At 39.4% G+C, this 14,709-nt stretch overlaps 1 protein-coding gene and 1 long non-coding RNA gene across 45 annotated transcripts in view; one reads left to right on the top strand and one right to left on the bottom strand.

Moving 5' to 3' along the window:
• The window catches only part of LOC105486225 (uncharacterized), a 37,603-nt gene extending 31,562 nt beyond the window's left edge, over positions 1 to 6,041 (bottom strand). For all 5 annotated transcript variants that reach the window (XR_003019041.2, XR_003019043.2, XR_003019046.2 and 2 more), the window contains exon 1: positions 5,905 to 6,041. This is a non-coding gene — a long non-coding RNA (uncharacterized lncRNA). The remainder of the gene's footprint in view (positions 1 to 5,904) is intronic.
• Positions 1 to 14,709, top strand: part of LOC105486421 (ankyrin 2) — a 698,368-nt gene that overhangs the window by 351,476 nt on the left and 332,183 nt on the right. For 5 of the 40 annotated variants that reach the window (XM_071093170.1, XM_071093155.1, XM_071093163.1 and 2 more), the window contains exon 1: positions 11,114 to 11,513. The exons of 22 other annotated variants lie outside the window; for them this stretch is intronic. In XM_071093170.1, the coding sequence (XP_070949271.1) occupies positions 11,430 to 11,513 (84 nt within the window). In that variant the 5' untranslated portion in view covers positions 11,114 to 11,429. Of the gene's footprint in view, positions 1 to 11,042; positions 11,514 to 14,709 lie in introns of those variants that run through there. 13 more of the 40 variants (XM_071093133.1, XM_071093130.1, XM_071093127.1 and 10 more) reach the window with 12 other exon arrangements.

Genomic DNA, 14,709 nt, shown 5'->3' with positions numbered 1-14,709 from the left:
AGGGCCCTGTGACTGCTTTGACCAATAAAATATGGCAGAGCCCTTAATTGGATAGGCACTTGCCATTTCCTGGCCTCTAGGAAGCCAACTGTAATAAAAGAATACAACTACATTCAAATCACCATACAGTGAAAACCCAAGCCATGGGGAGAGGCCTTGAAGAATGAAGTGCCACATGGAAAGAGAGAGAGCACCAAGCACCAAGAAATCAAGTATGTGAGTAAGGATGCCATGGTAGGAGTAGATCCTCCAGCCTGAGCTGCCCCAGCTGACACTGCATGTAACAGAATGAATCAGCCAGGTGAGCCCTTCCTTAATCCCCGACTCACAAATTTGTGAGAAAAATAATATTAGTTTAAGACAGTAAGTTTGTGAGGTATTTTGTGAGGTAATAGGTAATTAGAATGCCACCATTCCTGACTGGATGGTAGGTAGAAGTTGGAGATTAGAAGTTAGAGAACACTAATAGGTAATACACTCTTTCTGTTATTTTTTTTTTCCTAAATGGAAGGAATTGTAGTGGTCAGTCATTAATAATTAATTCACAAGAGTGATAAAGATAGCAAACTGACTTCCTTTGCCATCTATTTTTTTTTTTTTTTACTATAGCTATTTATTTAAAGGCTCCTTGAAGCTTTAATGTTCATATTATCATTGGTTTCCACCATTCTTGAGTTTCTCTGGCAAAGGGTAATGTGAAAAACAGGCTCATCTCCAAGTTAATCCTCTTTTGCCTTCTTCTACTTAGATTCTATTATACAAACCCTTGATCTTAACTTGTGGTATTTTGCAGCATTTTGCAAAACCACAATAACAACAAAAAATCGTTTTCTCTTATTCAGCTTTCTACTTGTAATGCCTGAAGCATCTGAAACATTTCTGCCTCGTAGATAATGATTTATGTATTTTTTTCCTCAGAGCACCGAGCAATTGCTGGGCCTATGTGTTTGCTGAGGAGTGGGGGCTCCTGAATTCATTTTAGCCAAAAGACACCCCACTAGAATATATTAACACTGGATTAGGAATAAGAAAACTGAGAATTTAGTTCAAAGGTATATGCAACCTTGAGTAGGTAACATAGCCTAGGGGTTCCAATTTTCTTACTTACTAAGAGGTAGGAGCTGGATGCAATGGTTTCTAAGTTACCTTCTAACATTGGGATTCTTTGTGTTCTTGTAAATTTCACCACCACCATGGGTACATATCTTTTAAAATATGATTTACATTTATAATGGACTTAAATATGGAGGCCCTAGGTTATTTGTTGACTTTTTATCAATGGGCCCAGACTTTTTCTTCATTGTTAAAAGAAAAAAATTTGCCGTAACTTATTTTTAAGCTGGTTTAAGATAGAAAATGTTTACAGTAATAAAATTAAGTTGCCCCTGAAAAAATATGTGTTTCAAGGACATGACCTGCCCCAATGTGCTATTTATTTGCATTTACAGGAAAACCCAATTATAACAGCTATTTTCAAGAACTAATATCACTAGAGACTGAATGTATAGTAGAGCAAGCAGATGATAATGCGTCCTAAAAAACTGACCTAGCCGGGAACATGTACATGGTGAGCTCACCCACATTTTGTTATTCTTCTGTGAAATTCTACATTTCATCTAAAATATTGTTGCTGATATTTATGTAAAAGAAGACATAATTAATCACTAGGCTAAATTTAGTATTTGTCTCAGGTGAAGTGAGGTGCTAAAATTGTATGTCATGATTTCCAAAAGTTCTCTTTTTAGATTGGACAGGGTAAATTTTGCAACCAAGTTACCTTTGGTAAACCTTATGTTGGACTGGCGTAAAGCGAAAACAAGCAGTCCCTAACCAATTGCTGCTGCTGCTTCTTTAAAATCCATCTCAGTGAAGCCTTGATTGAGCTGGTTGCAATTCAGGAAGGCCACGCTCCATATATACATCAGACACAAAGGTCTTTCCTCCCTTAATCATTCACTGAGGGGAGTAGTTGTTTAGTGGACTCGTTTCTCTCTGGTCTCTTACATCTTAAGCAAGAATTTATGGCTCCTTAATTTCAAATCATAGCAGGTAAGATGTAATGCCAGCTTTTAAAGCTCATCCGTGTGAAGATGACCATGGTGTAAAGGCTACTTAGTGAGGTGGCGTGAGTGCTGCGTCCTGTCTTCCCTATGCTAACTAGTTGTGCTAGCTTGAGAGCAGTCCCTAATCGTTTTGGGTCTTGTTCCCTCCTTTGTCAAATGAAATGGATTTCACAAATTTTTCTTTGAGAGCCCTTCCCCATGTGAGACTTTTGTGATGATGAAGTCTCTGTTTGGGCAAGATGCCTTCCCACTGTCCTCTTCTTGTTTCTCACTTCCTCCTAGGACTTGTGAATATAACATTTTTAGTGGTGACAGACTAATGCATTTGTCTACCCCTCATCATCTTCTCTCTCCAGGACTGCTGTTATAGACTTTTAGATACCTCTCATCACATCCATTCTCTGCTTAGTTCCCATCCAGTAACGCTTTATAAGGAATGCTCTTTACAAAAACTTCAGATTTTATCATTTCACTTCTCTCTTTAAACCATTAAATGGCTTTGATGGCTTTTAGGTCTAAATCCTGAATCCTTAACGTGGCCTATTGAGCTCTTTACTCCCTTCAACTCTGGCATCTTCCCATGTCCCCCTCTGTTTTCATTTAAATGTGCTGCAATAAGCACACATGATATACTTTTACCAAGGGACAACTGGTGATATCAGGCTGAGGATGTTGCTGGGTGTGGCTGCTCAAATCTCTCCAGCTCTTCGTGGGAGATGGGCTCAGTCTTGTGGTCATGGAATTCTTCTTGCCTAGGCATAAGACTGGTTCTTCTATCGCCAAACATATTCCCTGAAACTTCAGAGGAAGTATGTTACATGGTTGCAAAATCCGCCCCTTTTTAGCCATATGACCAGTATATAACATCCTAGTTTTAGGAAATATTTTCCATAAGCTAACAGGGCCATCTTACTACACGGTTCACAAGCTATATAATTATGATTAGGTATGACACGTCGGTACTGTATTAGTTTAGGCTGCTGTAACAGAATACTATAGACTGGGTAGCTTAAACAACAAACATTTATTTCTCATAGGTTTGAGGACTGGAAAGTCCAAGATCAAAGTGCAGGCAGAGTCAGTGTCTGGTGAGGGCCCAGGCCCACTTTCTGGTTTGTAGATGACTGTCTTCTCATTGCATCTTCACATGGCTGAGAAACAAATAATCTTTCTTCTGTTTCTGCTTGAGGGCGCTAATCTCATTCATGAGCAGTCCACCCTTATGACCTAATTACCTCCTCTGATAGTTAATTTTATGTGTCAGCTTGACTGGGTTAAGGAATACCGAGATAGCTGGTAAAACATTATTTCTGAGTGTGTCTGTGAGAATGTTTCTTGGAAGAGATAAGCATTTGAATCAGTCCACTGAGTAAAGAAGATTCACTCTCACTGATGTGGGCTAGCACCATCTACTCCACTGAAGGTGCAGATAGAACAAAAAGAGAGATGAAGGATCAATTCTCTGTCTTTTTCAGTTGGGACATCCATCTCTTCCTGCCCTCAGACATCAGACTTTCCAGTTCTAGGCCTTCAGACTCCAGGGTTTACACCAGCCCCTCCACCCTCTCTCTGGTTCTTGGAGTCTCAGGCCTTTGGCCTCAGCCTGAATTACACCACCAGCTTTCTTGGTTCTCCAGTTTGCAGATGTTTTATTGTGGGACTTCTCAGCCTCTGCAGTAGTATGAGCCAATTTCTATAATAAATCCCCTCATCTATTTATACATCCTATTTGTTCTATTTCTCTAGAGAACTCTGACTAATATACTTCCCAAAGGTCTTGTCTCCCAACACCATCACATTGGGGGTTTGAATTTCAACATGTACATTTTGCAGGGACGCAAACATTTGGTCAGTAACAGATACCTACATGGGACACTGATAGTCTATGGATAAGCATGCTTCCTGAAACTTTTAGGCCTAGGATGGAGTCACTACTGCAGGCCTGGCTGGAAGCTACCATTCAACTATGTGGGCCTCATCTCAGTTCTGCCAATGTCATGGTCTTTTCCACCAGAGGGCATTCTCCAGTGCTGTTGTTTTTGCTCAAATGATTCTTTAACTCCCACTTACACCTTCCTTTTCATTTAGATAATTTCTATTTACAGCTCAGATCTTCTCAGTTTACAAGTCACTTTCTCTCAGAGACTTTTCTTGTTCTTTCAGACTAGGTTGGGTGCCCCTGTTTTATGCTTCTGTAATACCCTTATCTCCTACAGAGGCTGTTACTGTATTTCTAGTTCTATGACCATCTCTAGCTTTAGATTGTAAACTCTGTAAGGAAAAAGATTATCTAGTTCATGCCAAAGCCCCAGCAACTAGCATGGGGTCCAGCATGTAATAGTCAGTGATCCTCCAAAAATCTGTTGGATGAATAAAGGAATAAATAAATAGAGAGGAGAAAGACGTAGGTGAGAGGAACGAAAGGATCTCAAGGAGGGAGAGGAAGTACTTCTTGCTGATGCTGATGGTGTAACTACTAAGAACTGGGAGAAATAAATAAAAAAGGCCTCTTGCCTGGCCCATGATCCTCACTTTAGCTTCCAAGGAGGTGGAACTACTAAATAGAGTTCTTCCAGGTCTTCTATGGAAAAGAAGAAGTATTGACTAACACTAGGACAGACCCTTGGCAATTCAGGGAAGGCACTGGAAGAGAGCAGTCCCCAGGCCCAGAAGTAGATCTAACCCCAACTCTGTGTACATTCCAACAAATACATGGGGCTTTTAAAAAAAATAGAGGCAGGGTCTCACTATGTTGCCCAGGCTAGTCTTGAATTCCTGGGCTTAAGTGGTCTTCCTGCTTTGCCCTCCCCAAAGCACCGGGATTACAGGCATGAGCCACTGTGCCTGGTTGACCAGGGGTCTTTTTATTGTGAATTTTGGCAAGCTGGAGTTTCTCTTTGTTATCTTTATATTCGTATATTTCCCCCACTGATAACAAAAGTATAAAAAAGAATGAAACAAGAAGAATTCTTAGGGAACCTCAAAAAAGTCATGTGTTTGTTTGTAAGATAGGCAAGCATTCTGTGTTTACATTCTCAGTGAGTCAAGAAGGGAGACCACCAGGGTCAGAGCAATGACTTTTGGCAACAGAAAAGGAAACAAAGGATTTATTGAGGAAAAGTGGAAGGAGGAAAAGGAGAGTAGACAGAAGCTGCTCTGGGATTGTGATTCTATAGATCTGGCAGGCATTCCTTTTTGCTACCCACCCCCAATAAACAATATTTTTCTCCTCATCTCTTCTGATCTCCCTGTAATTCCTTCTGGTTCCCTTTCTTACCAGACTAGTGCCTTCAATACAGGACACAGGATCAATCTTCAATAGTTAAGAATGTTGGTGCAATGGGAGTGTCATTCATATAACAGACATCCTAAAGTGGAAATATAACTATGTATTCCCTTAAAAACATGGGTAGATATGGTTAGTTACCATAGGCTAGCAGTTTTCGTAAAGAACACCATAATCTCAGTGATTAGACTTGCATGAGAAAAAGTTACTTGTGTCCTATGAGGTTTAATAAAAAAGGGAATAAGAGGTACTCTGCTCCACACAGTAATTCAGGGATTCAGCCTTTCCCAAATCTTTGCTCTTCCACCTTCTAGGTTTTTTTCTGCCTGTGTATTCAGCTAGCAGATGAATAGAGATTATTCATGGGAGGGTTTATTAACTAGGCTTGAATGTGGCATACACTTCCACCTACACTCTACAGGTTAGAACTAAATCTCAAGACTGCAACCAACTATAAGGGAGGATGGAAAATATGACTGTACTAGTTTCTTAGGGTTGCTATAGCAAAGCACTACAAACTGGGTGGCTTAAAATAACAGAACTGTATTCTCTCACAGTTATGCAGACTAGAAGTGCAAAACAATGGAGTCTTCAGGGCTATGTTCCTTCTGAAGGCTCTGGCGAAGGATCCTCCCCTGCCTCTTCCTAGCTTCTAGTGGTTGCTGGCAATCCTTGACATCCCTTGCCTTATAGTTACATCACTCCAATTTCTGCCTCTGTCTTTGCATGGCCATCTTTTCTCTGTGTGTCTCTACATCTATTTTTTTTCTCATCCTATAAGGACACATGGTCATTGGGCTAGCCCACCCTAGTCCATTATGACCTCATCTTAATAGGATTACATCTTTAAAGACCAATTTCCAAATAAGGTCAATTTACAGGTGCTAGATATTAGGGCTTGAACATATCTTTTAGAGGGATACAGTTCAACCCACAACAGTAGTCTAGCTATGTGCCCGAAAGGAAAAGAAAAATGCTTTGGTGTCCCCTATTGGATCTTTGCCAAGTTGTTAAGATTTTCTATAATAAGTGATAGTGAGTGGGAAAGCCTTTTGAGGGCTTTAGAGAACTGAGATTTTTTAACATAGTTTCTGTGAAAAAATGTGTTTGTAACAACAGACAACTCTGACTCACAAATGGAGATAATCTACCTGTAAGACATAAAGGTTTATACCACAGGGAACTTTACCACACTCAAATAATGTTATGAATTTAAATAGTATGTTAGAGCTCTTAATACTATTAACTCTCGTTGTTTAATAAAATAGAATAGGCATATGAAAATTAGAATAATCACCTCTAAAACTCCATGCCTTTAAAATACGCTTAACATAAAACCAATAAAGACATCTTCATATTTCTACTTGGGTCATTGTCATCTGACAGTGGTTTCTGTTCCCAGCATTTTCCATCTTAGTCTTTGTTCATCTTATACTTTATTAAGTGGCTGCTTTTCATTGAAGCTGGCCATGATTTAATAAAAGAACAACAGCCTTCAAGTCTATTGAACTTAAGCTCTATATCTTATTAACTTTCTTACTTTGGACAAGTCACCAAACCCACTTTCTATTTCAGTTTTCTCACCTGTACTGTGATCGACACTAACCTTCTTGTGTGGTTATGAGAATCCCTTAAAGTCACTTAGTATTTATTGAGCATCTGTCATATGCTGGAACTCTTATAGGTGCTTGTAACATATCAGTGAGAACAACAAAGATCTCTGTTCTCATGGAGCTTCCATTCTAGGGGCCAAAATGGTTTTACGAATTATAAAATGCAAATGTAAGGTATTATCATCATTGCTATCATGTCTGCAGCAACTCCATTTTCTCAAATATCTGTAAAAATCTTATTTAAAATTATTTATAGCTCTCAGATATCAGAAAGTACATAAAGGGAAAGAAAAATCTAAGAAATAAAAAATAATCTTTTAGATGTCTAATTGTAAATAAAAACTCATAGTAAATACTGAAAATGTTTCTTTACTGCATTTAAAAATAGTTCCTAGTCCCCTATTATATGCCGTGCACTGCAGTAGGCTTTATGTGGCATGCCAAGATAGATATTAATCCTACCCTCAAGGAGCTTAGAGTCCAGTTAGGGACACGCCCACTGGAAAATGTACTATTAGGATAGGAAGTGAAGAATACTCGGCAGACAGGCACAAGGAAATTGATGGACAGCTTTCAGACGAGGAAAGGTGACTGCCCAGACACTTTTAACATCTTGCTGACGCTTTCTTTTCTTTTTTCTTTTTTTTTTTTTTGAGATGGAGTCTTGCTCTGTCGCCCAAGCTGGAGTGCAGTGGCATAATCTTGGCTCGCTGCAACCTCTGCCTCCCAGGTTCAAGCGATTCTCCTGCCTCAGCCTCCCGACTAGCTGGGATTACAGGCACTCACCACCACGTCCAGCTAATTTTTGTGTTTTTAGTAGAAATGGGGTTTCACCATGTTGGTCAAGCTGGCCTTGATCTCCTAACCTCGTGATCCACCCACCTCGGCCTCCCAAAGTGCTGGGATTACAGGCATGAGCCACCGCACCTGGCTCTGTTGACATTTTATAGAAAATGTCAGAGAGATATTTACTCCCTGATGCTGTAATTGACACAGTACTATCAGCACCTGTTTAGCTACTGGCTGGGATTTTTATTTTATACAGAATGTTAGATGTTTACATCTATGTTATACGGTATAGTATTTGGACAATACTTTGTACAGGAAGTGCATTGTATACAAGTTTAAGTAATATTTCAGAACGACAGTGCTATGGTTTGAATATTTGTGTCCCCTCCTAAATCATGTTGAAACTTAACCCCCATTGTGATGGTGTTGGGGGATTGGGCCGTTAGGAGGTGATTAAGTCATGAGGGTAGAGCCCTCGTGAATGGGATATGTGGCCCTATAAAAGGGCTGAAGGGAAATAGGTAGGCCCTTTTTGCTTTTCTTTCCTTCTGCCATGTGAGGACAGTGTTCAATATGCCATCGGGAAGCAGAGACCTGGCTCTCACTAGACAGTGAGCCTGCCGGTGCCTTCACCTTGGAACTTCCCAGCCTCAGAACTGTGACAAATAAATTTCTATTATTTATAAATTACCTCATCTCAGGGATTTTGTTATAGCAGCACCAACACACTAAGATACACACTAAGCAGGCAGCAGGGTAAAGCAGACCGTCAAACTGAGAAGCCAAAATCTGAGAATTTACAACCATGCACCGTATGTTTGAATGTTGACAGAGGAGGCATTGTTACAAAGGCTGTCAGAACATAATCAGAAGTTACTAATTCATAAACTGTTGAAATACGAAGTACATTTGTTTTCAGTTTGCATTGCAGAGGTGATGTAAAAGCAATGATTCTATTACTAATTGGGCTACCAAACCCATTGATTGAAAAACATGTTCTGACTTCAATTGACAAAGAAGAACATTAATAGCATCTCTCTCCTATAGACCCAGTTACAATAAAGGTCTTCCATTTTGCTTCTTCTTTTCGTGGTATAATAGTTTCCTCAACATTTTTGCCAAGAAGTTCCCATCTCAGGACCTTTGAACTGCTATTCTCTTTGCCTAGAATATTCTTCCTTCAGATAATTGTTTTGCTTGGTCCCTTCATTCAGATTTCTAAAGAGCATTCCTTAGCACCTTGTGTGCTAAGCACAGTTAACATGTGTCTCTCATCACTCCTTATTCTACTTTTTTTCCCCAGAGCATTTGTCACTATTATTTTTGTTTACTACCTAGTTCCACTGTTAGAATGTAAGCACTATGACTGCAGAAATGTTGCCTGTTTTGTTTATCATGATATGCGCAGTAATTAGGGCAATGTGCCTCTAGTACTCAGTTCCTGGCACATGATAGTCATTCAATAAATATTTATTGAGTAACTGAATGTGTCCAAGCTGAGGCTGCTCCCAAGGAAGGTCAAGAAAGGGTCATCTAGAGGGATGAGGTGAGGGAATGAGTGAGGTGTTGGGAGAGCAGGTGGTAGGGGAGTAGGAAATGGCATGGGGATTTCAGTGGGGGCTCTGACCACAGTGGGAGTTGGGCTTCTGGAAGCTTCTGTAGAAGCCCTTTGGGGTTTTGTTATTTTTTTTAAAAAGAGAACCTTTGCCTCTTTGGCCTGGCTGTGTGATCCAAGGTATCACTGAAGCAATGGTGAGAGAATGGCATTGGTGGAATGGGTCTGCTGAAACAGGAGGAGGGTGGAGGGAGTGAGGGGCAGCAAAACAGGTTGACTCTAGATGAGGACATGGAGGGGCCTTAGAGTGGTAAGGCAGAGAGAAAGAATGATCATAACAGCAATGGGGAAAAAAGGTGAAATTCTGTTGCGGTGCCTGATGATGGAAAGGTGAGTTCTCAACTGCTACAGTCATTTTCACATAAACGTTTCTTAAGGTACACTTTCAGAGTTGAAAACTGTGTCTATTTGTAATAATAATAATATTAGCAATAGCAACACATTTACATAGGCACCTTCCAATTTCAAAGTGCATTTATATACATTATCTCATTGGTTTAATCCTTTCTCTATTTTTACTTGTAAGTATGCTGTGTATTATAGTTTACGTACATTGTCTGGGAATAAGGGCAAGTGTTTAGAATATACATATGTACATTTGTACAAAATATATCAGGTTCTGGTTGCATCTACAAGTTTATATATATATATATATTTTTTTTTTTTTTTTTCCAAGACAGAGTCTTGATCTGTAACCCAGGCTGGAGTGCAGTGGGGCAATCTTGGCTCACTGCAACCTTCGCCTCCTGAGTTCAAGCAATTCTCCTGCCCCAGCCTCCCTACACCCGGCTAATTTTTTTTTTTTTTTGTATTTTTGGTAGAGACAGGGTTTCACCACATTGGCCAGGCTGGTTTTGAGCTCCTCACCTCATGATCCACCTGCCTTGGCCTCCCAAAGTGCTGGGATTACAGGCATGAGCCACTACGCCCAGCCTACAAGTTAATATTATTAAATATACAAGTATGGCCACCTTAATCAATAAGTGAATTTGGGTTTCTTGCTATAAAAAGAAGCCCCATTTTTTAAATCAAGAATTCCAGAACTTTATTGTCCTTGAGAGGACAATTGTGTTTTATTCATCAGTCAATAGACATAATTAGATTAAGAAAACTTTTGAGATCAGTTATAAAATATTGTAACTCCATTAGTTTTTAATGTTTGTATTACCGATAGTGTCTTAGATATTTAACAAGCCTTGATTAACTGCCTTTAATGTGCCATGGATTATGCTCAGTTCTGGGAAGTTCAGTTCTCCCCCTACCCAGACACACACACACACACACACACACACACACACACACACACACACTCCTGACCTAAAACTCTTGGCCTATCCAGGAAAGACAGTTATGTGTCTGTGCAGTTGTGTAATACATTGTAACAGGTACTCTTACATTGGAAAGAGAAGGCACAGGAGAAGAGAGTGGTTGGGATTATCTGGAGGCTGGAGAAGCTGTTCTCAAGGCTTTATGACAGAAGTCATCCTTGAGCGTAGTTTTAAAAGATTGTATTTTAAACCAAGTGAATAACATCTGAAAAACATAGCTTTCTTATATTCACTTTAGGATATTAATAGCCAATCCTTTTCCTTAAGTAGCCTCTTGACTGGCTAAATGTACCTCTTCAGGTTCAGAGACACATTCTAGAATGCTATGGTTTTCTCATTATGCGTTGTATCTGTTCCGTGTTGAAGTACCTGTAGGAAGAAAATTAAGTACAGGTTTTGTGTGTGGGTTGAGAGCTGATCCTATCAAGGGTGTGTCAGAAACCAACCAGCAGAGTCCCCAAATCATTCGAGTCCCTGGCATTCTTTTTTCAAGGCTTTCTTCATTGTAACCGGTTCCTGATGGTAATTGGTTGAATCAGATTTAACAATGCATTCAGATAAACAGTTGTGGCAGCTGCTGCCATGGCAACGTCACCGTCCTTACCCTCCCAGTGCGCGCCCCTTCCCCACCCCTCCTCCTCCTCCTGCTTTCCTCCAGTAAGTGCATACTCGCTAGTGGTCTGTACAGGCGGCACGGTTTGATGGCAGAGATATTTTCTTTCCAAACTGTTCAAAATGATGAACGAAGATGCAGCTCAGAAAAGCGACAGTGGAGAGAAGTTCAACGGCAGTAGTCAGAGAAGAAAAAGACCCAAGAAGGTAAATCGCCAGAATTAGGAACGTCTGTGTATAAATATGTATGTGTGTACATGTGTGAGTGTGTAATATCAGAGAGGCTATGGAAACCGTGGAGCATTATGAGTAACTGTAGACGATAACAGTGCCAAGCCTTGCTTTTTTAACGAGGCAGGTGCAAACTGCTGCTTTTTGAGAATAGTAAAGAAGCCATGGCTCATAATGGATACACTGGAGCGTGGTGAAGTGAATAGAGATAAGGTGTGTTCCACATGTGGATTACTGAGGACTGTGGCCACTGATGGATACTTCTGGTGTTAACTGGGTAGAGAGAGTCGTTTTATTTTTAGTGTTTAAAAGGAAGAGTGTTAAGCAAGGTGGATTGTGAAGCAAAAGGCAGATTTTTGGCCAGATGCGTTTGCTCTGTGATGATCCTGAGATGGCTAGACAGCAAACGCCTTTTGGTTTCATGCTAAGTGTAGTCCTCCTAAGGAGAAAAGACTGCTGTGACAGGAGAAATATCATCCCCAGCATGATATTTCTTTGGCTTGCTTAGCTCCTCTGCAGTTTTCCCAGACATTAGTGTGATAGCTCTTTCAATGATTAAGAAAAACAGCTAAAGATATTATGGGGTGGGGGCTCTTGGGCACACAAAGCAGTCTGTAGGATTTCTTACTGTGGCATACATTCCCACACCCTCGATTTTCATGGAAATGACAGCAGGGAGAAACAGTGGGAAAAGATGCAAACTATTCAGCCCCACCCAATGCCAGCACTTCTTTCTTTATGGCCTGACTCCTTCTGGTAAACTGTTGCAGCCTCACAGAGCTTCCCTGAGCCTCACCTCTGAAAGAGATGCTCTATAAATAAATTCTCCTAAAATGCATTTATTTCCTGGAGCAATAATATGGGCAGGATATTAGATATGATTGTAATGTAAATGGCTTTCAACGTTAGATGGTTTTGGATTTTGAATAAGCAGATTACAAAAATAATAAACACAAACAAATGAATATTTTTCATTTTGCTAATGAAGTTGCATTGTGTTTCAAAATTCTAGATGTCTAGTGTACTAAATGTCTTGTAATCTAAAAATTCTAAATAATTTGCAACCTCTGATATTTAAAAGATCATTGTATCAGCAAACAAGGGAGTAGTATATTTGAATGGTATCTTGCAATTTGATAAAAATAAGCATGTGATGATTTTTTAATCATAGCCTAGAGATAGTGATGCAATCTGATAACAGGCAAAAGGATAATTCAGGGCAAGCAGGAACCTTGGTAGAATGTCCTTTTCCTTTTGTACCTAAGCATTCCAGATCCTCTAGACCTCGAGGGCATTTTTATAGAGTGTTAGCTAATTGAACAACATAGAAAAAGAAAAAGAAAATAGAAAAGAGAGCGAGCAAGCAAGAGAGAGCGAGAGAAGGAAAAAGAAAGAAAGAAAAAGGAATTTTAAATTCACATTATCATTTCAAAATCCCATATTTTCTCTCTAAAGTCCCTGTAGTGCTTTAGAAACAATATACTCAGGACTATTGAAGGGGTGGAGAATGAATCTTGAGATTTTTAAGCTCTGAATGATGATACTAACTTCACATGACCAAAGCCATTTTAAAGTCTTTGAGGAGGAAGAGACAACAAAATCATCCCATGTAGTAACTATCATATCTTTAAGCTGAATTTTCTCAAATAAATTTATTTTAGGAGTAAGTCTTTTTCCAAACTTGCAACCAAAATGAAAGAGCAAGTTTTGAATGTGTGTGTTAAAGCATCATGAATATTGAGTGTTAAAAGGAGTTTCACCTAAAAGAAATTGCTCTTGAAAAAAATAGTAATTACATAATAGATTAGGGTATGCACACACATAAACACACACACACCCCTCAGCTTGCCTAGTCAGTCAGACGTAAGTGGGTCTGAATCTCAGTTCTACCCTTTAATTTTGTGTGTTTGAAGCACATCATTTAATTTCTCATTTAATGAATCCAGGGATTCATCTGTAAAATGAGAATAATTATATATAGAATATTTTGTGAGGATTAGAAATAATGTATATATAATTATTTGAACAGTATTTAAAACATATAGTCAGTGGCAATAACTTTCAGATGTTATTCTCTTAAATGGAATTTGTTTATTGCATAAGCCTTTTAAGAGAAAAATCTGTTTATACTTTTGAGAGAGGCAGAAATGACAGAATCCAATATTGGTGCTTTGCAAAGACTAGTAGTCATTTTTCAAAATGTCAAAAGTTATATGCTATAATTGGAAACTTTTTTATCTTGTACAAATCATTGACATTTACATAAATGTACCTTAGGTCTTTATATTATTGTTTCACATTATTTTGCACAGCAGAAAACTTACATTTTCATATTTAAACACTAGACCATTAAACGTGCCTTGATGAGGACATTAACGATAAAGAGATAAGTATCCCTAATAAGCATAAAACCTGAGAAAGCAAAAATTGGGGTAAAGTCAATGTCACATCACTTCAATTTAGTTGTTTGTTTTTCTACTAGAGGTTTACATTGAATCTGCTGTAGGATTCTACTTAAGTATCCAGGATTACGGACTACCAAGCTCACTATGGCCTGGGTGTGGATCTATCCTACTGACTCATATTCCTTGAAATCATGCCTCTGTCTCTAGTAAATACGTAACAAATGGGCTGTAATTTACTTGTTTGTTCTGTACCTTCCAAAAGTACCTCTTCTGAGGGACAGAGCTAAAGGATCTTTTGCCACCAGACCTACAATGTGAGAAAATAAGCTCAAGGAGGAATTCATTTATGTCAGAATTTTACTGAGTGTGTTGAGGATAACAATTCTTTGAGCTTTACTGAAGAATGTCTGTTTTGGCTTCGGTAAGTGAGCTTGTCAGTGCTCTCCCCTCAGAAACCACGAGGAGTACACTGGTGGTTGAACATGATGGGTTTATGACTCATTGTCGTGAGGAGGATACACATCATGGGGAACCGTGGGGGCATCTCAGTAAGCGGGTGCCAGGAAGAATGCATAGGATACGGGCTTTGGTTGAATAATTTGAAAGAGGGTTCAAGAGAGTGGTGGCTCACTTTGGGGATGCGGTACTCCCAGAAAGCAGGAACAATTCTATAATTGTGTATCCCAGTCTTATCTACAGGAGAACAGGCTAGAGTGTTACTAAAGCTATAGTTGTAAGGAAGCAGCAATCTCATTTGGCAAGAGAGG

This window comes from Macaca nemestrina, chromosome 3 (assembly GCF_043159975.1).
Source record: "Macaca nemestrina isolate mMacNem1 chromosome 3, mMacNem.hap1, whole genome shotgun sequence".
NCBI classification, from domain to species: Eukaryota; Metazoa; Chordata; class Mammalia; order Primates; family Cercopithecidae; genus Macaca; species Macaca nemestrina.
Note: the sequence above shows the minus strand (reverse complement) of the source record. Positions and strands in the feature narration are given on the sequence as shown.